The sequence below is a fragment of the Larimichthys crocea genome, chromosome X, assembly GCF_000972845.2.
Source record: "Larimichthys crocea isolate SSNF chromosome X, L_crocea_2.0, whole genome shotgun sequence".
Taxonomy (NCBI): Eukaryota; Metazoa; Chordata; class Actinopteri; family Sciaenidae; genus Larimichthys; species Larimichthys crocea.
The window spans coordinates 34,589,514-34,615,599 of record NC_040020.1 but is presented as its reverse complement, the minus strand read 5'-3'; the positions used below and the strand labels follow the sequence as shown (position 1 = coordinate 34,615,599).

Below are 26,086 nucleotides of genomic sequence, written 5' to 3'. Positions count from 1 at the left end.
TTCATCAACATGTCCAGGCCAGCTGTGGCTTGGAGGTAGAGCGGGTCGTCCACTATTCAGAAGATTGTTTCGATCCCTGGTTCAATCTGCATGTCAAAGTATCCTTGGGCGAGATACTGAACCCCAAACTGCTCCTGAAGACTGTGCCATCAGTGTATAAATGTGTGTGAAATGGGTGAATGAGATATGTACTGTAAAGCGCTTTGAGTTGTTGGAAGACTGGAAAGACGCTATATAAGTACAGTCCATTTACCATTTACCATGTGAATGTTCATTATGTTTGCAAACAACTGTTGACCTTTGACCTGACAGTATCTATGACAGAAAATGGGGCATGAGCACCTGGATTGGAACAGTAAGGTTTTAGCAGACTGGAACTGGTAACACCCCATTCCTCCTCAGCACACGTTTAGTGGAGCAACACCGGCCCTGATATGACAACATGACCATTAAACCACCTCCTGTAGGCCACTTTGCAGGGTGTGTTTCCTCCTCTTTTATAGCTCTTACTCATTTCCACTCAGAACCACAAGGTGCCGATTAGCTTTAGCTTTACAGTTTATGTGTGTTCATATGTGTGCAGCAGAAAAGTTTGTACTCAGAACTTTGATGCTCTAAGTGGGAGAAATTTTAGCACCAGAATGGGTGAGAAAGCAAGGCTGAGCTACCGTCAGACATAATGGAGACAAATGTGATGCCACGGGACACAGTATGAAATAGATCGGCTGTGATGACTTCCTGAACAAACAACACTGCACAACAAATTTCAGAGCAGAGACAGCCTCAGCTCGCTCTCCCCACATTCCTGTCACTCTTCAGCTGTCTCAATAAAAGCTTGAAAAGGCCCCAAAAAATAATCATACACATAAGATTTTTTTTCCCATGCTGTCCCAAACTGACAGCGAGTTACTGACAACAATCTGATGGCTTCAACACAAAACAGGTTTGGTCAGAAAAGAATAGACATATGGACACACTTCATTTTGAATTCAGCAGAAAGGAAAACAGAACGCAGAGAGACCACCTCTGACTGTAAATCTGATGGAAAAATACAACTAACCTGATGAAACACTTGCACGTGCCCCAAGATGCTATTTCTGCCATGGTAAGTTGGCTTACTGTGACTCCAATTGTTAACTACACATAGAGAGTAAAATGCTGCTTTACAAATTTCAACACTTTATACTGTCATCTTGTTTCCCCTTTGCACCCTGTGCCCATTGGAATGGTCATGACACATTTTTTGTCTCTAAATCTATAAATACTCTGTAATTGAATGATGTCAGCAATGCTGTTTACTGATTAGATCCTGATTATCCAATCACAGTCATATCATGACTTTGAGCATGCTCTGAGAGAGTGACAGACATCGGACAAGACAAGCATGGCGAAGCAACGGCAGAGAGGGAAGAGTAAGGTTGGCCAAGAGTAAGGTGGCCAAGGGTTAGGCCAAATTTGAAGTCAGTATAATTTTAACTGTTGCAAGTGATAATATTTGAAGTTATGTTGAACATATATCATATCATTAATTTATAGGATTTTTTCAATGTCTGATGTCCATTGCAATGGATGAAAATGCCAAGTCTCCATGTACTGGGATCGGTATTTTTCAAAACACCATGCCCTGTGACAGATTCTTCCAGCTCCGGTCACATTTGCATTCGGTCAACGATTTGGAGAAGCCAGCTGAGAACAATGATGTGTTTTTCAAGGTATGTCCTCTCTATGATGCCATACGCAGTAGATGCTTGGAGCTTCCACTAAAGGAGAACCTTTGCGTCGATGAACAAATGGTGCCATTTCACAGAACTCTCAAGCAAATCAAAGGCAAGCCACACCCATGGGGGGTGAAAATATACTTCCTATGTGGGAAAAGTGGCATGGCCTATGACTTCCTGCTGCACCAAGGCACTACAATGGAGCTACTACAAGAGTGCAGAAAGCAGCCAGGACTTGGAGTTGGAGTGGTGTACCATATTTGCCAGCGAATCACTGAGGCCAACCACAAGTTGTATTTTGACAATTATTTCACAACGTACAATCTTCTGGAGCTGCTGGCTGAGAGGAAAATTCATGCCGCTGGGACAGCAGCATGGGTCTCTTGCTTTGCCAGGCCTCCTCTACAGTCTGACAAAGAGATGGCCAGAAAGACTTAAGGAAGCTGTGATGAAGTTGTAAGCCATGATGGTAAGGTGGCACTGGTCAAATGGTATGACAACAGACCAGTTGTCATGGCTTCCAACTTCATGGGTGTTGGCAGAATGGATGAAGTGCAGCGGTGGGACAAAAAAAAGAAGGCCCAATTTTTGATGGTGTCCTGTCCAGAGGTGGTTAAGCTATACAATGAAGCAATGGGCGGTGATTGCCTGCCTGATCAACTTGTCGGTCTGTACCGTACAGAAATTTGGTCAAAAACATGGACCCTGAGAATGATTACACATGCTTTTGACATGGCTGTGATCAACAGTTGGTTGGAGTAAAGGCTGGATGCCAAGAGGGCCAATATCCAGACCAAAGACATCCAAGATCTCCTCCACTTCAAGATGAATGTGGCCCAATGTCTGGTGAGAGTCCATAGTGGCAGCAAAACATGGAGGACCTAGTATGTCTCCAGAACCGTGTGTCCCCCACAGACAAGTTCAGGATGTAAGGCCTATACCTGAAGTGCAGTAGGACATGGTTGACCACATGCCAAATTATGATGAGAAGAAAGAGGCTACCAGATGCAAGATGCCATAGTGTACAGGAAAAACACACCTCTTCTGTGACTTGTACTTTGTGCCACACCGAAACTGCTTCAAGGCTGCTCATCGAAAATGAGAATACATGAAAACATCCACAAGCTGATGTCTTCTCAAGGTCAAGTTCCAGTTCCATTCCAAGTAAAATTGTTATCAGTTCATTAGCCTACTGTATGGTTATGTGTTGGAAGTACTGAAGGAAAGGATTTTTTCAGGTAATCTTATCTAGTCATACATCTATTGTGTTCATGTGCATGTTCAGATTGCCTCATTTCTCTCTCTTCTTGCAGGCTCCATGTTTTCCTGGTGATGACCTCACTGCTGTTCCCTACCCACGCTGTGATACACCTATCAAGTTCATGTGCATGTTCAGTACACAGACTGTACACAGACTCAAAGCCATGCAAACATCCAGTTTCAGATGTTTAGGTCATACCTGATTGATTACCATGTGGTAAGTTTTTCTGACATTTTACACCCATCTTGTCGTGGCGTCCATTGGAATGGACATGAAAAAATACTATTAAAAACATGAGTTAGAAAAAAAATTACAAATTTCCACTTTGTTTTTATGTTGGGGAGGAGACAGAATCAGTTTTTAAAAAATTCACTTTTATTTGATAGATGCAGCAGAAAGAAAGTGGGGGACGACATGCAGCAAAGGGCCACAGGCTGGAACAGGGGCCACTGCAGTCTGTGTCTTTGTACATGGGCTGTTCTACCAGGTGAGCTACCTGAGTTCTGCAAAAGTTTTCAACTTTAACCGGTTGGTAATCCAGCTATGATTATATTATAGAATCTTTGATAAGAGTTATTACAAATAAATATTTGTATATTACTGTAAAACATAAAATACATTTTCTCTCCCATTCTGTGATCTAAAAAATTTAATGTTCGAGTTGAGGCGCCGTGACCTGTTGAGAGTTTTAGTCATTCAGCGTTCTCATCAACCCAAACAAGGGGCAGCACTAAGCACACCGGAGGCTGGATTGTTTTTTTTTCTTTTTAATGATCAGATTTCTGACACAAGGTGTTTCCCTCTTTCAGAGATGCTGTCTAAGGATGCTTACCCTCCATTGAGACAGCGGCGTAGAGAGTATGAAGCTCCTCCCCCACAGGTTCGAGAGCAGTCACTCCAGGCGCCCCAGGCGTCCCATCCGATGTCCCTGTCTTCATCTGAGCGGGTCATCCTGGACGCCTACAGGACACAAACACAAAGGTCATTAACTCAATCAGCTTTCACACAAAGCATGCTCCGTTCCTGCACTGAAGAACACAGCTGAGTGAAAATAAAAAAAACACGTGCATAACTACACAGTAATTATAGAAATATGCAAAGTGATCCTGTCTTCTAAAAATGAAATATGTACCTCTAAATTGCTATTAGAGCTCATACAAGATCACTCACTCGTCTCTACTGCTCTCTCTTGCCCGTCCACTGACAACTTATGCACACACGTTACGCACAGGTGTATTCACAAAGGGAATAATTTTTGGTGCCCCCTCCAGTACTCCAGCCCTACACACAATGCGTAATGTGTGTTATGGTAGCTATGGCACTGTGCATTACTCTGATTTTTATCATCACAAAAGGTGGCAGTATGGTAAGCTACTTGGAAAGTGTAGTGAGGTAAGCAACTGGTTTTGCTACATTAAATGAAGCCTCACATGCAGCAAGCTAAGCTACAGCAACATGGCAAAGGTAAAAATTGAGTTTGATGATGTCATGTAGTAACAGGACTGTTGTAAAATGACGACACTTTAAATGATTCACTCCACCCACCCAGGCTCAGCTTTGAATGGGCTGCTGCCGAAAATCCTAAAAGCAAGAATGTGAGTGTGTGTCCTGAATTGTGGAGGAGGTTCAGGTCAGCTTACTAGGAAGCACAAGTCAGGGCGGGAAAGTCAAGTGATAGACGTTCAGAGTATAGTATTAATAACTTGAACAAAGACTCAGTGCACCTTCCTCTTCCTCTGTCAGTCTCGAACACATACATGCTGCTAGAAAAGACAACACAGACCAAATGTGGTCTATTACTTAGTTCACATTGACTTGTTTTAAGATATAAAGGATGTGTGCATGGAGTATGTCCTTGAGTGAGTGAGAAAGTGAGCCATAGTTCAAGTCAGACAGTGAAGTTTAGATAACTGGTAGTTGGCTGTAGCTGCGGTTTGCAGGCTGCACTTAATCGTCTTGGTTAGTGTTGGTTGGCCGTGGCTGTATTATTCTGGAATCACCTGAATGTGCGTTGTTCTTGTTGAGAGCACGGGTAAACTCAAACGTATGTGTCTGTATTCCCCTGCAGCACAGACAGTGTAGACATCAGTCCATGGGTCAGTGTGTCATTGCACTGTTATACTTCAGATGTGTTCTGTCAGCTGAACGTACAGGAGGTACAGACCACAGCAGCATTTCAAAATGTAGTTTGTATGGATGTTAACGACAACTTGATCAATAAATCTGATGAATTCTGAAAGGCTATACATCAGTGCGACCATCACACTACTGAGAAAGGTAGTTAAAATAGTAATGTCACTACTGCCCAACACTGGAAAGTTAAGAAGAAGAAGAAAGAAGAAGAAGATATACTTTATTAATCCCTCAATGGGGAAATTCTTTTTTCACTATTTTTTTTTTATTTTACATGCATTTAACCCGGACACACACACACATGCAGTACAACGGCATAGACATGCAAACGTGGAGAGAGATGGTAGAGTGATGGGCAGCCAGCCAGACCAGCGCCCAGCGAGCAGTTGAGGGGGGTCGGTGCCTTGCTCAAGGGCACCTCGGCAGTGCACAGGATGTGAACTGGCACCTCTCCAGCTACCAGTCCACCTTCCATATTTTTGGTCCATGTGGGACCCAAGCCAAGTCCCTATGGACTGAGCTACTGCCGCCCCTGAGCTAAGATAAGATAAGACATCTTATTGAAAGTTATATTGAACTTCACCGGGCCTGAGCAATAAGCAATATGCTGTGATCCAGTACCAATAGTGCTGACCTCAGACTAACCGTAGACTAACCTCAAACTAACCTTAGACTAACCTTGGATTTCTGTTTTGAAGTTTTTAGAATAGCTGTGCTGAACGACAGTTTGTTCTAGTCATTCCTGTGCACTTTGTTTTTAACCAGTGACTGCTGATTTCTGATGTTCTTATTAAAGTGTTGCCCAGAGGATCTTTGTCTCTTTGTGCTCTTTCAGTTGAACCCTTCTACAGCGTTCTGTTGTGCGTGTACAAAACATTCGTTTTTCTAAACCCTTCATAAAAAATAACATCTCTTTGTGAAGAGAACTTTCTACAACCTTAAAGCATAAAATACCTCAAATCAAATGTAGAGTAGTTCTCTCAGCCAGCCGCCTGAACCAAATCAAGGTTTTGTCAATCCGAGGTTTCTCCTTCTGTCCCTGACTGTACGAGGCCTATCACAGAATGCTGAAGGTACTCAGAGATGTTTTTCTGCATGATTCTGTATTCTTATTAACTTTTGAGGCATCCTTTAGATGTAGCATATCCAAACATCTTCAAATTCATTTGATGAGAACAGATTTAATTTTGTCTCATCTTTTCATCCTTGTTATTACATCTTAACTGTATTGATGGCTCACACTGATTCTCCTTCTGATTCTTCCAAACTGTGCTTAAATACCTACAATTACAAGTTCTTGGACTGTCTGATCTACCAATCACTCAAAGCACTTTTACAATAGTGTTTTCTGCTTTTATGATACAGTGCTTCCTATCCAAAGCCCTCACAATCATAGACAGCCATCAGAACAGTTGGGGTCCAGCATCTTGCACACACTTCAACTGGACTGTGAGAGTGAGGGGAATTACAGCAGAAGCATCTGGTTACTAGCCTGTCTGCCCTCTGATCCACAGCTGTCCCTTCTTCTCATCTATTTCTTACCCCAGATATCATTTAGAGCAAGTCCTCATTTGTCCTGACGTCAGTCCTCAAAGATCTCTGACGCCTTACATTTTCTGGTAAATCATGCATATAACTGATGGTGGTGGGTTTTTTGTTACTTATTACTACTTAATGTGCCTTTTATTTTATTTGATCTTTTATTCCAGTCCACAGCTGACCCTGGCATTAGATTCACATCATTCCTTGGTAGTCATAGTCATTACATTCTGATCATTGTGCCCTTATTTTGTTTTCTAAACCATTGCTAGTTGTTCACAGCTTAAATCTGACCTTAAAACAATAAATAAATCTAAATGTTCCTTGCTCATATCAGCTCAGCCTTTTCACTCTGTCTTATTTCCAACTGATCGATCTGAATAAGAAATCCAGTTTACAAGTTATAAGGAACAAGTTATATATATATTATATATATATTATATAAATACATAGATAGTAGTATATATAAACTGTGTATGTACAGTAACCTCCAAGTGGTGGTATAGCCATGTTGACTATGCATGGACCAAGAGAGAGCTACAACAGCTTCCCTTCATGTATCATGCATCTTGGCTTGTTTGGATCTACTTTTATTTGCATTTGTGTTGTCATTACCGAAAGCTAAAAAAAAGGGTTTAAATAGGTTGCTGAAAATATCTGGCTCACCTTTATTTTCTGGTTTGAAAATCTGGCCCAGTTGAGTTTGTAATTGAATAGCCCTGGTATACTGTATGTCACACTGGGTTGTCCCATCGGGACTGTTTTCCAGACAGTAAAAGAGCCCAGGAGCTAGCTGGAGCAGGCTGCAGATCTCACTATGTTGAATAATAGGCTGCTGAAACATTAAAGAGAAGCACCACTTCACCCTCTGTGGCCACTAAACAGCAGCATTACCTCATGGTCCTGCGATACCCTCATCTGTTTTAGGCAAATAGCCCCCGCCAGCTGTGACAGCCTTCAATGCATCTCACCCCTGACCTCTCTCCTATCTTATCTTCTGTGTTAAAAGTTCAGATGAAAGAGAGGGAGTGACAGAAAGAGAGGCTTTGATAAAAAGTGGAAGAGACGGAGAGAGAGAGGGTTTTCCTGGCTGTGTGTCACCAAAAATAGGAAAATTGGCTTCCCTTGGGTCAGTGATGTCACTGCAGACCCTGCGGTGCTGAAGAAAAAAAGACACTTCATACTGGAGCTGCATGTGCATGTGTGCGTGTCTGTAAAAGGAAAATTGAAGCACAATGAGGTATTTATGGAAAATAAGTCAGAGAACCAAAGAACTGACCCTCTAAAGTGCTTTTAAATTGTGCCCTTCAACCCTTGCGTCACCGGACCAATAGTCAAAACACATATTTATACAATTCACAAAACTGTTTTTCCTGGAGAAGTGGTAGCAAGGGCCCTCCACCAAAACCTTTCTTGCCGTGTCAGTGAAACTCACAGCACAGGAACAAACTCTAATTCCTCTGACAATGTTATTTATGCCTGGTCAACCAGAATTAACATTGCTAACGTGCCTCTGCAGGTTTCATTTCACTCTGCCTCCCGGGCCCGGATCACTGGCCGACCTTGGAGCTGGCAGAGGGAAGCACTTTGCAGTCTTCAACCCTGTTACATTGTACCCACATAGATGGGATCGATCAGTGTGTCTTGGACTGTTGCACTGTGGTAGAACTCGGCATTCCCTTTGCTTTTCTCTGTCTGTAGCATCCAAAGAGACTGATCTGCTGGAGGGGAATTAGACACGTTAGCACTCCACTAACGGGATAAAACCACCTTTTGTTATCGGGCTCAGCCGGCTAACTGCCATCACGGACCTCCGACAGTAATAACATCGGCCTGAGGAGAATCTGTCCAGCCAAAGTTTTTTTGGCCTGCCTGGCCTTTTGTGTGAGCTCTGCATTGTTCAGTATCAGCAATCTGTGTCCACTGACAACCTAGAAGACCAGCACATTTAAAGTATATTTCTCAATTCACCATGATGAGGACTCAACATGGTACTAATATGGGCCAGTGTGAGTTCCATTGTTAGTACCTTTCTTACAGGGCTTCCTTCATAAAGATTCTAAAAGGGTTCATAATTGCAAACCTCACTTGATTGATTATTAGAATGTGAGAAACCCTTGATACAAACAAGCTATTGAGACCCTCCAGTGAGGTAGGAGTAGGAAGAAGAGGGTTAATGATTCATTAGATAACCAAAAAAATTATGTTATTATGTTATGTTATATATTTCTTTATTATTTGAATTGTGGATTTTTTAACTGGATCTTTTTTCCTCTTCAGACCTCTAAAAACATTCAAATGAAAAGAATGTGAGAAGTAAAGTCTTTGGTTGGACTAAGCACATGGTGAAAGGGTGAGCCACTGTTTTATTAATGACTGTTTGGTTGTGTTGTGTTTCGTTCTGTGCTCTCCTGTGTCTCGGTGTCTCTCCAGGTACCGCCTCCTCCTCCTTGCAGCTGCAGTGAGTGGTTGATCGCAGCTGTTTTCACTCATCTCACCGAGGCCTGGAGGTTAGAAGACATGGAGAGAGCTGCAGACGTGGCCAGTGGGCTGCTTAGTCTGCACGTGTTGCTATCCGGATGCTAGCATCACCTCACCTCACCCTCTCCCTTCATAGCCTGAAGGAAATACTACACTGGCTGTGAAAGTGAAAGTGTTTAGTTAGTCCATTCGGGGCTACTGCAGAAACCTAGTGGTTCAACATGGCAGACTCCATGGAGGAGGACCTGCAGCATCTGTAGATATTTTCATTTTAAGGTAACAAAAAATAACTCCATTTCCATTTCTGCCATATTGTCTAAATAGAGCCTGCTACACATAATGGGCTTGTTGAACTGAATGGGTTTGAACAAGTTGTCCTGGATTGATTTGATGAGGATGCAACTGAAGTACTCAATTTTTTCCCCCTTCCTGCCAGGGGCTAGCCATCATTCATTGATTAATTTATTCAGTCTTCCCTGAATTGAATTGAATTGAATTGAATTGAATTGAATTGAATTGAATTGAATTGAATTGAATTGAATTGAATTGAATTGAATTGAACTGAACTAAATTATACTGAATCCCATCATTTATTATTTAATTCATTCACTGATTAATTTATTGATTTATTTATTTCTTCTTCTCCTCCAGTAATCCCAAATTGCATCATAGCTTTGGTCTTTGTTTGAGAATCATGAAACATGTATAAGTGCAAATCCTATTAGGTTGCTTCACACTTGATCTCCTGCAGAGTTTCAGAGCTGGTAAACAGACTTGCATCACTTTGTTTGGCTGTTGGAGCTCATACAGTGTGAAAATAGCCAGCAGCATTAATCTCAGTTTGTGTACTGATATAGCAGCGTGTCTGATGGGATTAGAAAGTATGAGAGATGAATGCAGGAAACAATCTGACACTTATGAAGTCTGCTTAATGAATTGGCTTACTTCGCTGTACTGTGCATTCTATGTCTATGAATTTAATTTTGATACATATTTTGAGTGCAGACTATTCCAAAACTCGTGTACAAGCAAGGATTACTTAGCCAACGCCGATGGCAGGGGTCTGCAATTCAACCATGTCTGCTGGAAAGTTTATATGAAACTAATCTGAGTGATGTTCACTGGAAACATTTAGTTCCAGTTAAAAAATCAGGAGTAGGTTCATACAGTGCAAAACAAAATGAGAATGTGGAGGAGAGGGTGATAGATGGGTACAAAAAGGATTTTCCTCCCATGTCATACTTGTAGTTGAAGTTTTAACTTTGCTGATGTATTTTCTCTCAAGTGAAGTTCCCAGTCCTCAAAACAATGACCATGACCTAAACAGTACCATGATCACACTTTCTGGCATGAAGGCGTAGTACTGAGTGTAGGTCACTGAGTCAGGTCAGGTGTGTTCGCCCCAAGTCATTTTTCTTTCCATTGTCTTGTGGACATTCTTACGTCAAAAGTCAAGCTGAGTCACTTATGCCTTTATCCTCCATCCTCCATCCCTCTCAATGATGGCAGGTATAAATGATTTTCAAATGAATTTAAATGTCCACCCTCTGGACTTCAGGACTGAGCCCTTGCAGAGATCAGTCATAATACTATGACACTTTAAACCACAAGGCTGCAGAGCGGCTGCAAATAGACGTGTCTCGTCTGTTTCACTTAATGTTGGGGAAACTTTCAAAGCAACAGATTTATGACTGAATACTATCCAGGCCTACATGATTCAAGTTTATTAATGTAATTGTTTTACACATAAGGAGTTTAGTCTTTTCCAAAAATTAAAAAAACTACAATGTTATGTAACGACATGTCATATTTAATCAGCACAGCCTAGTTTGACAGTTTGATTGGAGTTTATGAGCCATGCCATAAATCATATGCTGCTTTATTCTGACTTGACTTTATACAGGTCTTTACAGGTTTTTACAGGTCATCTCTGAGAATTGTATCTGACTGTATCTTGTGTCACTCTGACATACAATTATAAAAAACAAGAATGGAAAATACAGACTAAATAGAATAATGATTTGTTTTCCTGTCTTCTATATAAAACAGGGTTCTGCTGGACTGTTTTGACCTGTTAAGTCCATCTTGTTCGTAGGTTGGCAGGTCGGACTATGGACTCATTATAAATGATTAAGCTCATTCCTTGGCTGATTGTAGCCGAGTCCACCACTAGGAGAGCTGGCTTTAAAATACCACCAACAACTGTAAAAAACAGCTGTACAAGCCCTGATCAACAACAGAGTGTGCCCTTTATACACAAATCTCAGCTGTTTATCTGTGTTTACCGCATGTAGTCAGCGTGGTGAGCTGTGGACACCTCTTACTTCACATAGACTTGTCAGTTACATCATGTATAGCAACAGGACAAATAATAACAACCTATAAAAGATGTAATGGCTCTGGAGAGAAAGCTGTATTGAATCACAGTGATGGAAGTGTCAAATGGTTACTTTAGGCTGGCCAAGAAGAGAAAAATCACCTCCACTGAGCCTTATTCTGTTTTTGCATCTGGACATCTTGGTGATCTTGAAATCGTAATTCATCATGGAATGTGGAGTCAAACTGCTCTTTGTAAACAAAAGATTAAAAAGTTAAACACAATATTTTTTAAAGGTTTGAACCGAGAATCATCACCAGAAAAACAGCATTTGTCATTTAGTCAGACACAAAGTAGAGTATGCTTTCCTAAAAGGGGATAATGTGAATAATGACTCAAATGAAGCAAAGGTGGATGCAGTGTGGTCGTTAAAGGCCCTTTCCACTACAAGAACTTCACAGTTTTCTAACTTGTGTAGCTATGTAGCTATCAATCTGCTGTTGATTCCACTGAACTCCCCGTGCTTTGAGAAAGAGTTCTTGAACCTACACTTCAGCTTCTGGATGTGTGGCTATATCCAAGTTCCAGGTACTCTCAGGAGGAAGAAATAATACAAAACGAGTTTGCAAGCATCTGATATTTTGTTGATATATAATATACACACACACACACCACACACACACACACACACACACACACACACACATATATAAATTAGGGCTGCAAGCGTTAAAAAAATTAACTAATTAACGCAAAAATTCTGTAATTAAGGCGATTAACTCTATCAATAAATGTATCAATAATTAAATGCATTTTTCTGAGACTGAGCTTATAATGAATATTTATTTATGTAAAATGATCAAATTAATGTAGAATAAACTCAGATAAAGATATGAAGTTGCAACCATCGTTATGTACAGGATAAATAGACAATTAACTGTTCTCACATCATAATTGAGATTCTATGAAGGTGCCAATGTCAATCACAAAATCTCGAGTACCTTAGTCACTGGCATGTAGTAGCTAGCAATCACATCCAACATAGAAAGCCAGAATGAGGAAATAACTGAGAGTGCCACACTCCGTGTAGTGTAGACTGGGGTGTGCTTTGAGTGATATGTTAAAGTCCCCTGTACTTCTGTGGAATAAATTCGCTTTGGCAAACGGGGCAAATTGCCTTGTTTTTGTCCACAGAGCCGTCAGGCAACTTTTAAAAGGAAATGTCCCCCTAAAAGTCCTTTCATCTTTTCCGCCAAGACCTCCTTTAGTTAGGATAGACATAGACAATATGCACAGGACTCCCTTAGTTAGATAATCAGGAGCCAATAATTGCACAGCGACTCTCTTGTAGTTAGGTATAGATCAAGCATATATCACAGACCCTCATATTTCTGAGCAGGTTGGTCCGTTGCTGCGACACGTTAACGTGTCCGCCATATTGGATGTGGCAGATCTGCCCGTAAACTAAAACAAGCAGGGCCGGTTTTAGCTGTGGGCAATGTGGGCGACATTCCGACATATTGTTTTTGGTTATTGTCACTAACTAGTAATTTGTTTTCTATTTATTGGTTTTCTACTGCATTGGGTTTGCAGTGCATTATAGTGGCTTTGGCTGAGGACCAAGCAACAATTATGTCTTGTTGGAAAGCTCTGTTTATTCTCTGTTTTATTGATTATGTTTTTTTTCTTTCAACCAGTTTTGCCATTAATCCCTTAAATCCTGGTTTTCCTCTTCATTTCTTTTCTATCCATCCATCCATCCATCCATCCATCCATGTATAAATCTAGTGCAGTGACTTTCTCTTACAGGTTACTGAACAGGCTGAGGGCTTGCTGAGCTGCTTCCAGCTGTTTTGATGAAAGCACCAGGGTTATTACCTGGATGACAGGTGCCAAAGGAACTCAGCATTCACACATGGACACACACATGAATACAGTTACACAAGAAGTATAGCTCACACAAACCCACAGAGTTCTGCCCTAGTTCCTCAGTTGCAGCCATGCCAAAAGAAAAAAGCTGAGCCAGAGACTGACAGCTCTGGTCTGCCTCATCATGCTCTTTGCAGCTAGGTAGACGTGCACACACAGCACATGCACATACACACACACACACACACACACACACACACAGACACACACACACAATTCATTTTCCACTTTGTGATCAACATTTAATCCTTGGTTTTTTGCAGTCGAGCTTGTCAAGGCCTTACTCTGGGTGCAAATTTCAAAGTCTGATTCTGTTGCAAAGGCTGCCCTCATCCTCTCAGTGGAGTGAGGCTGACCACCGACTCCTTCAGCCTGGGCTTAGGGCTGAACTGAGAGCTGAGAGTCAGCACAGGGATTTGAGGTTTTGTAAGATGAGGCATCTTCCTGAATCCTCTCTGACTTCCTGATCCTGAGTTTGGGAGTTTGAGACATCAGACTCTCTCTCTCTCTCTGCATCTATAGTTTAATCTGATAGAGTTTAAACAGGTAGAAAGTAAATGGACTGAACTTATAGCACCTTCCTAGTCTTCTAACCACTCCAGGTGCTTTTACACTGCATGCCATATTTACCCATTTATACAGTGATAGCACTGACTGCCATGCAAGCTGTCAACTGCTCATCGGGAAAAAGCTAATCAAATTCAAACACATTCAACAATGGTACAGCCTTTAGAAAGAATTTGGGGTTCAGTATTTTTCCCAAGGACACTTCAATAAGCAGACTGGAGGAGTTGGGAATCAAACTACAGATCTTGATATGAGTGGACAACCCGCCACTAAAATAACTGATCATGTAGAGAAGATCCACTATTTTCAACCAAATAGTGAAAGCAGAAATCAGGTCAAATATATTTAAAACTTAATTATTCAGCAATAGCAAAAGTTTATGATACACTTAAGTTGGATGCTGTGATGTATTAGAGCAGTCCAATCACACATTTCCAGTGAAGGTTCTGAGCAGAAAAACTTCCTTGTGTAGTGTAAAAAGGACTCCAACTTTTAAATAAATCGAATAAATTTCAATAAATTAACCTTGAACCTTGTCAAACAAGGAGCAAGGAACGATCAAATAGGGGAATGCTGAAGCTTCTGAATGCAGCAAATCAAAACAGAAAGGACAGGGATGAATTTTAAACGTGTCAGAGAACCTCAAGCATAAAATGAGTAGAAAAACAATATTAGTGATGAAGTACATGCTAGGTTGGCCAGAATGAGCTAGAGATTAGGGAATGTGAGAGGAGAGTCTGAGCCCAGCCGAAGACCACATTTTGTTTTTTTTCTAACATCCAGCAATCTGCTTAGCTTGAAGCACTGACTGTACTGTGTAAAAATGTGCTGGATGATGCATATCAAATAAGAAAGATTAATACACTGAGCTAAAGGCTAAGGCTGAATAATGAGGCTGGAGCCTGCCAGGGCCTCTTGTGGATGGAACAGTAGCACTGGCAGTTTTAGCCATACTGGCTAGTTTTGCTCTGGGAGATTAACTTTGGGTAAGTCTCAGGTTAGTTACGAAGACAAACCACAAGCAACAAGAAACTTGTTGAATCTAACCAAGTAGTTGGAAATGGTTTGTGCCATGACCTTTGTCACTCTCCATCTCTTTCCTTTATTTTCATAGAACACAGAAAAAGAATAATTAAAAAAAATACATGAGTCATGTCATTACAGTAGTTAAACTGCCAGACAGACTGTTGATACTAGACAATTATGAAACCATCGATTGTGTTGTTCATCGTTCGATGGGGGCAAAAAGACTCTTCTGTAAATTTGTATTTTATTATATTATATTGCACATGGCAACTACAGTATGCTAAAAGAAAAGTATGGGTAAGAATGGACAACTGAACGCTGCATTAAATACTTCATTAATTTCTTAATGTTTCTTTGTTTCTTTCAGGTTGTTGAACATACATAAATGATGTGTCACATTAAACACCGTCCAGGAAAGGAGGGTGTGTGTGTGTGTGTGTGTGTGTCACAGTATAATGATAAATACCTTTTTATTTAAACCTTGAATCCAGGCTGGGCTGACTTTGCAGTTGCAGTAAAAGCAGACCTGACTATTTGAGAATATGTATGATGTCGACACTTCATATTCACCAAACATTCCAGGGGATTATTACACCTGATCATATTATTTGGAAAATGGAAAGAGCCTTTAATCTGTTTCATTTCAGGCTAAGCAGTAAAGACACTTCCCTTTGCCACTATTTCACTAATTCTTCAATTTCATTCCTCATTCCACCGTAATAAATACATCCTCTTTTTCTCACACACCATAAAACCCAGTGCAGCTCTTAAAAGCCCTGACAGCTATTGTCTGTATCACAAAGCTGCAACCTACCTGCACCTACAGTAAGAGTGTATGTATACCTCCCACACTGCTGCTGACACATCCACTATTTCCAAAATGTTTCAGCTTCTCTAACATGGCCACTTGAGAGATTTTCATTGAACTGCAATTTTTGGCACTAAAATTAGCGCCGCGCAGAGAAGTCTTTCTTCTCACCAGGCCATTTCGTTATTTCCTTTTGCGAGACACTGTTCAGATATCAACAAGCTTCGAAATAGTAATTTTGCTCTTCATTGACTTTTAATTATATTTCAGCTCCTAAGTAGCAAACAATCTGTTTGTACCTGCCTGAGGAAATTAGCACGGGGCACTTGACTTTGTGTGTGTAGAGAGAGAGAGAGAGACAAAAAGAGGAAATGGTGAAGCTGGTTAGATGAGCCTCTCAAAGAGATGTAACAATATTTGTCCATTAGAATAGATATGAGAGAGAAGAGTGATTCATCACAGCTGCAACCAGCCATGTGGTCTCTTAAACCTGATATACAAATGGATGGTGCAATATAGTATACTGTAGGGCAACATGCTAACACAGAGTCTTTACACTGTAAGTAACAGAATCAGTGTCATCACACTGAGTGCAGTCCTACAATGTAGAGCAACGAAAGTGGATGATGATGTGGTCAAGTCATCGACTACATCTAACTTGGTAATCAAGAGCTGATTTCATCAAGGGCCAGCCATGAGTGTCACTTCACTTAACGAACAACAGCTTCAGCTGAGTTACAAAATAATCATGACATTCCAGTTTGACTTGAAGCCTGAAAGAAATATATGGTGTTACAAAAATATCTAATAATATAATGTCGCCTCAACAATGAATTTGTGAAATCATTTATTCTGTGGATGCAGACTATATAGCGTTAGTATTGGTATTAAGCTCTGACCTTCCACTCTGTACAAATAGGCATCCAGTTCAGCACACCAAGTATTGGGGAGTGACAATAACCTTACCTCTGGGGAGCTTATAGGTGCATTCTGGGGTTCATAAAATGCTATATGAACAGCAGCAACAGTAAGTGTAAGGTTAGCTAAGACAAAGGTGAATTTGGGGTGCCTTACATAATGCATTGAAAACATGAGCAGTAAAGAAAAAACAAATATTTACATTCAAAGACAAATTGAAAAAATGTAAATTAAATAAAAAAGTTAAGTAGTAGGACATGAAAAGGTTTATGATGAGTGTTTACGGCTCAGTCAAAGGCTGCGCAGAACATCAAGTTTGGAGCTGGATTTAAGGCTGGTGAAAGCAGTCTGGGACCAGTGATGACCGCAGACACTGAGAGGGTTCATGTCGTATAAGATGTATTTTGGATCTAAGCCAGGAGAGGACATTTGAACATTCTCTGACACGCTGGAAGCCAGTGCAGAGACGTGAGCACTGATGTGATGCGTTCACTTTTCTTGGTTTTTGTTAGAGCCTGACACGTCACTACAGGTGTAGTTGCCACGAGAAAGCGTGCACAACCAGGTGATCAAATATGATTGAGGTAAAAAAGTGTATTCAAGCAGCTATCGAGCCCTCGCTGTTGCTTTGGATCATGAGAGGAAAAAAAGAGAAAAGTGAGTTCATGACATAGTTAAAAGAAAAACACTAAGGTGAATGAATACTACCAACTCTTCCATGTGTTGTGTCTAGTAATATCAGCCTCTCATCTACATTTGCCTTCATCACATTATTCCTATCTACCAGCATCAAAACAAAAAGGGAGTAGTTATGTAGTAAAGCCTAGATCTTGTTTGAATTGAATTGATTATCAATTGGGAGACCTGAGAAAAGACCAGTGTATTAATTTCACCATGTGGAAATGATAGTTTCCAAATCCTGTGATTTATCATATGTTTCAAGTTCAGGAATATTCAATCATGTAATTGTTTGTCAGTGCTTTTGCAGAGAGAATCTATGGGACTGTAGCCACTTATTGACAAGCAATATAAATATGGGTGTCATCTGCATAATTATGATATGATGTTTTTGTTTTGTATAATGTGGCTCTTAACTTGTAAATGTTAATGTTAAATAGAAGACATTCAAGGATTGAGCCTTGGTGAACCCCACAGGTGGTCCGCTCAGATGCATCTAACTTGTTTCACTTTAGCACTGTACCTGAGAGCCCAGCCCAGTTTTCCAGTCTGTACAGTACTACATAATGTCGTGTGTCAAAGGCAACACCTGAGATCTAATACTGTAACACCAACCTCATATTCTGCATGAACTAGTTTCTAAATGAATATCATTCAGAACCTTAAGAAGTGCCCCAGTACTGTGGCGAAGCCCAAAGGAAGCATTTGAGGTTTGATTCTGGTCTGCAGTTGGTAATCAGATACATACAGAATATTTTCTCCAGTTAGGAGAGGCTTGTTGACTTAAAAAAACAACAGTATCAAATCATTTCAGCAGTTGTAGCAACTTAGGTTAGCATTTCAGCAAAGAACTGAGTGCAGCATTAACAGTCAGTCAGGTGAGCAGCATTGTACTCTCAGAATGTTTTGATTAAAGCAACAAAAAGTGTTTGATTTCAAAAATGTGATGAGGTTAAAAGAAAAAAGAAAAAAAAAAGAAAATTCTAAACTAAAGACCAGCTTGTGATGGCACCTGTCAACATGCTGATCCATACTACATTATGATATGAGCGGGTCAGACTGCATCCATCTTGAAACTTGGCCTTAATTTTGATCTCGGCTGGACACCTGTACAGTTTCATGACATTTGTGATGCTAAGTAGTTTTTACAAGCACAAGTATCATAAACAGGCTATCCTGCAAATAATTGTCTAACACAGCAACTTGTAATCAACCCATATCAATCTCAGGCTTAAATGAACAACTTCTGGTTAGTCACATCCAACTGGTTTAAACCCTGCAAATACAAATACTGCACAATACAGTACAATCACTGATTACAATGTGGTTCTCGCTCATCCATAGCAATGATTCACTTTTATAGTGTCAAATGATAACAGAAGTTCTCTCACGGCAGTTTTTATATAGAGCGGGTCTCTCTAATATTATAGACATAATAATTCCCACATTAAGCAAACAATTGGGACCACTGGCAAGAAAAAAACTCATTTTAAGAGGCTCAAGTTTAATAATGCCATCATTACTACATTATGTCATTAGTGCTCAGTACTCATGGGGCGGGGCACATCCACCCATTCCTTGTCTACCATGTTGACAACATCCTTCCAAAGACACATAAACACCTGCCAAAGTACTGAAAATGGCCTTTTGTTCTTGTTACACAGTGTGCCGTGATGACACACAGACACGCAAACAGGCTTACAGGGTGAAAAAAATACCAGCCATCGCCTGTTGGCTCATCTGGTAGAATGCCTGCTTCATGTGCTGAGGCTGGAGCTTTGATGCATGTCGTCCTCTCTCTCTCCCTCTCTCTCTCTCTCTCTCTCTCTCTCTCTCTCTCCAGATTTTCCGTCCGACATACCAGTGTTCATTAAATAAACAAAAATCCAGTTCCAGAGATCACTGTGACTACAAAACAATCTCCTGATGCATCTTATTAGCAAATGTGCCACCTCAAATGTTTACTGCAGCAGATGGGCTCTGATGAGTGCATACCAACACAGCCTTGCGTGACAACTGCTCTTCAGACAGAGTGCCAGGTTAACTTGATTAGATAACTGAACCAATGTGAAAGAGCATCCCATCAGGCAATGCATGAGCCAGTTGTTTTGGATAATGGGGTCGATCGCATTCTGACTGCAAACACACCGCTCTAGACTTTGAGTGAAGGCAAGTCCAGACTACCCTCTCCAGGCGAACTCGGTCTGCTTGTTTCGCTGAGTGCGGCGATTGGTGTGATCACATGTGCCAAAATCAACCAAACCTGGTGCTGAGACAATGCACAATGAGTCAGGGTTATAAAATGGAACCATGTGTATGCATGGCTTTAAAAATCTGTTGATAAAAATCTGTTTGTGAGTTTTTCTGCCTTTTGTCTAACAAACCTTCAGACCTGAATGCAATTTCAAGCTTTTACCACATGGTGGCCCCAACATTGACATTGAAAATTTTCATTTTCCATTTACACATGGCAGCTACAGTGTGGTTAAGGTTGTGAAAACAGGTGGTTAAATGGATGAATACAGTGGATGTTCACTGGCTATACGTTTGTTATCTCTGTTGACAGATGGATCTCTCTGTGGTCTAGCTTGACCCCAAGACTTAGGTAGCATCACTGTAGGATAACACACACACACACACACACACACACACACACACTGTGTATTTCATTCTTCGTGAAGATCTTTTGAATATTTGTGTAAATCGTGCATAAACATGGAATATTTTCTTGTTGCTTTATATTTTGTGCAAGCTCAAAATATGAGTTGAGTTGATTTGAGTTTGAGAGTTTTTGTTACCTGAATTTAAAAGACAAAAAATCAAGTGAGATGATGTCAGCAGAATGCACAAATTAAGTCATGTTCACCAGCCTGGCCAGCTGGTCTGCGGTGCTTCAGAGCAGAGGATACCAAAGACATGAGACAGAGAGAAAGTCCTAATGTGGGTGGATGTGAATGGATGACTGGTTAACAGAGGAGACCTCTGCTCTGTTGAGCCTGATAAGAAGTGTTTCACACCAAAATCTTTTTAGCTGTGCAGAAAGTATACCACATGTTAACATGGACTTAGACAAGCACACATGCTTGTGAACACTAACAGGGCTCAACAGGCCACCCACTCCTCCCCAGTGATCAGTCAGGACCAAACATGTAGTGAGGGTCGTGTTTCTCTGAGCACTGCTCTGGGGGTACGAGGCTCAGCCAGTCAGATCCCCGGCCACTTATTTGTTCCACAATAATTCTCAAGGCCAGGAGAAAATGTAAACTGTTTGTGAGAAATAGGAGTCTCTCACTGTAAATCACCTGTCAGTATGTGACGGAGGAGCTGCTCTCAATTTGCCTCAGGGCAATCATGTGACTCAGCCGCACTTGCAGCTACATGCTGCACGACTGTTTTGATATCAAATGCAGCATGGTCATAAATTAGCTTGTCAATTCTCATTTGAAAAACGTCTACAGTAGCAGCGTATGGATTTATCATACTTCTTGGCATAGAAAGAAAAGCGCCCTGTCATTTTGATCTCTCTCCTCTTATTGACAGCTGAGGCAGACGTTTATCATCTTATCTTAATCACCGTGTTATGAGATATTCTGTCGTCTCCACTCGCTTTACCAGGAGCAGATGGTCTCTGAGGTCCCTGTGAGATATAGGATTTAGATTCAGATCCCTAATATGCTTTTTCCTCTCTGTGACAGAGAAAAAATAGCTTCAATAAAACATTCTTCTAATGAGGCTGTGAAGGAGTAACTGCAACAAAAGGCTGCACTGCAGGGCAAACTGTAAAAATCCAATGCTGCTTTACATTAATCACACCATTAATCATCACCGCCTCGACTAGCATTAATATGAATCTATTTGTAATAAGCTCTCATTTAATTGGTTTAAACCAGAGATGCCCAAACTTTTTTTGCATTGAAGGGCCTCACTCCGAATGAGGTAACACAATGGTAATTGAGCCTAAGGCCCACTGATGAAAGCCTTTACATTTGTAGCATTACAAACTGTGTCTGTGGTGACATTCCCAGAAAATCTGCTGTATGAAGTTCCTGCTAATGAAAAGCAAACATTTCATACTGCTGCATCTTCACGTTCAAATCATTTAACTGGCAAGTTAGAAATATGTCAGGGACAAATGGAAGAGTCAGGAAGAGCTGCAGGGGACAGGCTGCACACCTCCATCTTGTGGCCAGGTGAGCGGTCAGATCACGGTTGGTCATTAAATGATGGAAAAAGGTAAATCATCTCATCGCCTCTTTATTAAAACAACACTGGCTGCACTGTAAACAAATACAGAATTCAATTGCACCATTGTTATCTTGAGGAAACACGAGTGTCAACCAGGACAGAAAGATTACAACTTTGGAATTATACTTAGGTCCCAAGTTCTGCTAAAGGACCAGTGGGTCTGATTTATGGTGATCTACTGGTAGAATATAATGTTTATAATTATGTTAAACTATGTTTTGTATAATCAGAAAACAACAAACATTATGTCCTCTTCCACAGACTCCATGACACCATGTTGAACTGCCATGTTTCTACAGGCTCCACTTTGGGCAGCCCTGGTTTTAATATACTGTCATACACAAAGATCTAAGGTCATGTCAATACAGATACATTTGCAGACTGGATATGAAAATGCCATTTGTTTTCGTCAGTGCAGATAAATTTGAAGGCAATCTTCAGATGTCAAATATAAGGGTCCATCTAAGGTGGCCCTGAGGGTCAAAATACAACAAGCATTTCACAAAACACAAGATTGCTGCTCTCAGGGTCACAATCTTTACTCATTTACCGTACTGCTGCTGCTCTTCCAACTGCTGTGCACACTGCCTGGTTTTAAAGCCCATTTCCCATCTCTGGCAGCAGCCCAAGCCAATAATGTGCCTGTACTCACAGGGAAGTGAAAGCACCAGGAGAAAATATTTGTACAATTCCACTACAATCAATCTATTGTCCCTGTCCCCAATTTAATCACTAACCACCCACTCCTAATTCCAGGTTCATTTGTTTCAGGCACTCAATACTCCTCTCAGTCTGTTTTCCACCTCTAATGGCTATAGGTAGATCTGAAACACAGCCCCATTTTTTTTAATGCAGTGCAATTCAAAATCTGTTTTCTATAAAACACAAAGACGGTGCCATAACACAGCACCCACCAAGGGCACAGCGAGGTGCAAAACTAAAGAAGTGGAGGACTTGTTTTTGATATGAATAAAGTCCCAGCGAGTCTCAGTCACCTCTTTCAAAACCCAATTTCTGACTGCTGCGTTTAGCATTTACACCTTCCTCTTCAGAGAATGATTGGTGTCATGACCGCGTAAGCAATGAGAATGAATTGCATACTTGATAAGGGAACTAAACTTGTCTTTTTTCTCTATCTCTCCTTTAGAAGTTGCTTTCTGTTTAAATGACAACTTTATAGACATCTGCAGATCAGCAATAATAACTTGCATTGTGAAATCTTGGGAGTTTTAACAAAGAAAATGTCTCCTAATCATGCTTACATTTTTGAAACCGATTACAACACTCACATGAAAGAGAATGTAGCATTTCTTTATCAAATCTGGATTCACCACCCAAACCCCCTTTAAGCTTTGGTATTTTTGTTTTGTAAGCTCCTACTTTTATCTCTTGATTCTGTACCATTACACAACCTGTTCACTCATGGGCGGATCAGTGTTGTGTGTTGAAAACCTGCGTAAAGAGAGGTAAACTGCTGGAGAGCATATGGAGTACCTCTTACATGCCACTGACAAACATTACAAATGTTACAAAAAACAAAATAAAGACATGCTAAGTCAAACTGAGGTGAGAGTGACTCGGTTTGGTCTTGTCATAACAGATCTCCTTGTGTTGCAGCTCCGCCACAATACAGAAGACTGGAAGAGCTCCATTCAAAGCCACAGCTGCTCCCACTGCAGCCATCCAGATCTATTACCTGTCAGCTTCCAGACCCATGGACAATACATATACCCCAAAATCACACACACACACACACACACACACACACACACACACACACACACACACACACACATACACAAAGTTAATTCATTGGTTGAGATTAAAATTATCACTTTCACCAACAGAATTATCATTTTGCATTTCAATTATATGGAGCACTTTAAAATAGATGAAAGAGAAGCAGCATGGTAAAAATAGTCATCAGACTTAGGAACTCATTAAGCCTTCTGCTGGTTCCTGTAAAACCGTATGGAGCTGTCAGCCATTTTTAATAGTGTCACTGACACACACTCAAAAAAAAAAAAACATGGGGGGGCGTCCAAACATTCATTGTATTTGGGGAGACAGGGTGGGGTCTTTCTGACGATTGCCAACTCTACAAACTAAATGAAACTACTGCAGACGGGGAGGGACAGGGAGGAAGAGGGTTAAGGAGGGATGAAGGAAAAAAATCAGAAAACAGAGGAGTGGGATAAATGCGAGAGGAGGGAAGAAAGAGAAGTGATGAAAAAATATATCAGTTATCATTTGATTTGTAAATGATTCATATAAGTTCACCATCCTACAGCGAGTGTGACTTACATCTGGATAAAGCTCTTATTGCACTGAAAGTTTTACATGTCTTGATGAGAAGGCAGTGAAGCTTGTCATGGAGCTGTCACAATCACCCATAACTGAGACACAATTTAAGCTGCCAAGCAGTTTTTCACTTTGCAAAAACAATTTCAACGACTCATGGGGGACTGGAGAGCACACCATCTCAACTACCACACACATGGATTGCAATTATATTGCCATTGATATTAATCTCATCATCTCACTCTTAGAATAAAAAGAAAATGAGAATACTTCCCAAGAGGCTTAAATTTTCTGTAAACCTTAAAACACCTTCATAGCAGTGAACAGCTATATCAGGCAGTTAGAGACCCACTGGGTTGGTCAGCACAAGCATGAGCATCATCAGCTTCAGCAAACTCATCCTATTTCTAAAAATGTGGGTTTTTGCGGGTGTGCTGGTGTGTACAGAGACATACAAGAAGACCACACACAATGCAACTACACAATCTATGACTGTCAGCAACATTTCCCCTGTCTCTCGGCTGGGCAGTCAAATTATGTTTCCTCTAAAATAGGAAGGACGGAAGTTCAAGCCCATGCTAGCTTGCCCTCATCACCTTCCCACTTACCCAAACAGCACCAATTAGGAGTGAAATCTCCCAGGAACGCACAGGTCAACAGGCATGGGTCAGTAAGCACTCTGATCACAGAAATGTAATGGAAAAAGATCCATGTTCAAAAAATATGTCCAATAAAAGTTCGACTTGTTCAATTTCTTAACACTGCATAAGTGATTTAGATTTAGATTAGGCTTGTTTATGGAAAGGATCCCTACAGAAATAGACCTTTTCATCACCCACCACCAGACTCCATAGACTCCATACACAGTGGACAGAAACACTACAACTCACCAAACTATTTTTTTTGTAGTCTTTCCACTGTTCTGACAATCATCAACTCACCAACTGGTTTATTTCAATGAAACCCTTAATTCACCAATGGAGATGAGAAAAACAGCTGTTTCAGTCGCTCTCATTGGTTGCACACATAGACTGTATAAAACATCGATGTAGTCACCATGATGCCACCCACAGGTGTCTGAAGAGCCGTATGTGAAGCTCAGTGTGGTGGCTCGTCGTCTTTACAGTCCTGCCTCCACCGACTGCCAGGAGCTGAGGTGGGCTGAATGAAGACTGGTTGCTCAAACAAATCACCTGTGATGGCACTCACTCAGTACAGTTGTCATGAACGGGGAAATTATCTATAGAGACCAAAACTGTTTTTTGTACCAGGCTGTAAACATGTTTATTTCTGCTGTGAAGTTGGATATTTGAACATGGGGACTTATGGAGACTGACTCACTTCTGAAGCCAGCCTCAAGTGGACGTTTGAGGAACTGCAATTATTGGTTGCAGACATACACACATAGCAAACAAAGCCCATGCCATGACCACCATATTATTTGTCAATGCCTTCAAAAATATGACAACTGCAAATTATTTCTATGCATTTTATATGTATATATATCTATGCAAGCTTTTGGAAATATCATCCCACCAATGCTGACTGTTGGCATGTAACTCTGCCTCCTAGAGATTCTGTTCATATAATACTGAATTGTTTGTCCAATAATATGACAAATGTAATTGCCTGCATTATGTTCAGAGGCAAAACTTTTTGTCGGTGGTTGTACGATGAGGAATTAGTGATTTGAATATTGGCAAGTGCACTTTTGTGTTCATGAGTTAAACTTATTACACTGAACACTGAAGTACAACAATTAAGTGTCAAATAGTATATTTCATTGTTCATATTGTTTTTTTCAGATACATTCCTTGGATTTGTTTTGCGTCTGACTAACATTTCTGGATCCATCTTACATCATTTTAGCATGGTATTTGGAATTCTTCTCTGTATTCTCTTGAAAAGCAAAGTAATGGGAACCGCCCTATGCTTGAACCACTTCTATTGTGTTTATATATGCTTCCATAGGGAACATTATTAGGAATCACTGCATTAACCTTCATTGTTGTGCAGATGATATGCAGTTATATTATAGCCTGATGAATTCAATCAGTTAGCTAAACTTCAAACATGCTTTAATGATGTAATTCATTTTTGTTAGAGCTTGTAGTTATATATAAGTTATATGGTGCTCCTCTAGGACTATACTGCCAAAGGATTTC

General features: G+C 40.7%; 1 protein-coding gene and 1 long non-coding RNA gene across 3 annotated transcripts in view; one reads left to right on the top strand and one right to left on the bottom strand.

Annotated features, from left to right (window-relative positions):
- LOC104927448 (ADAMTS-like protein 3) overlaps positions 1-26,086 on the bottom strand; it is a 160,783-nt gene that overhangs the window by 64,007 nt on the left and 70,690 nt on the right. For both annotated transcript variants that reach the window (XM_027282921.1, XM_019259436.2), the window contains exon 4: positions 3,812-3,939. In XM_027282921.1, the coding sequence (XP_027138722.1) occupies positions 3,812-3,939 (128 nt within the window). The remainder of the gene's footprint in view (positions 1-3,811; positions 3,940-26,086) is intronic.
- On the top strand, positions 3,045-3,901 carry LOC113746606 (uncharacterized). The gene is made up of 3 exons (XR_003462995.1): positions 3,045-3,195; positions 3,366-3,466; positions 3,789-3,901. It is a non-coding gene; the product is annotated as an uncharacterized LOC113746606 (long non-coding RNA).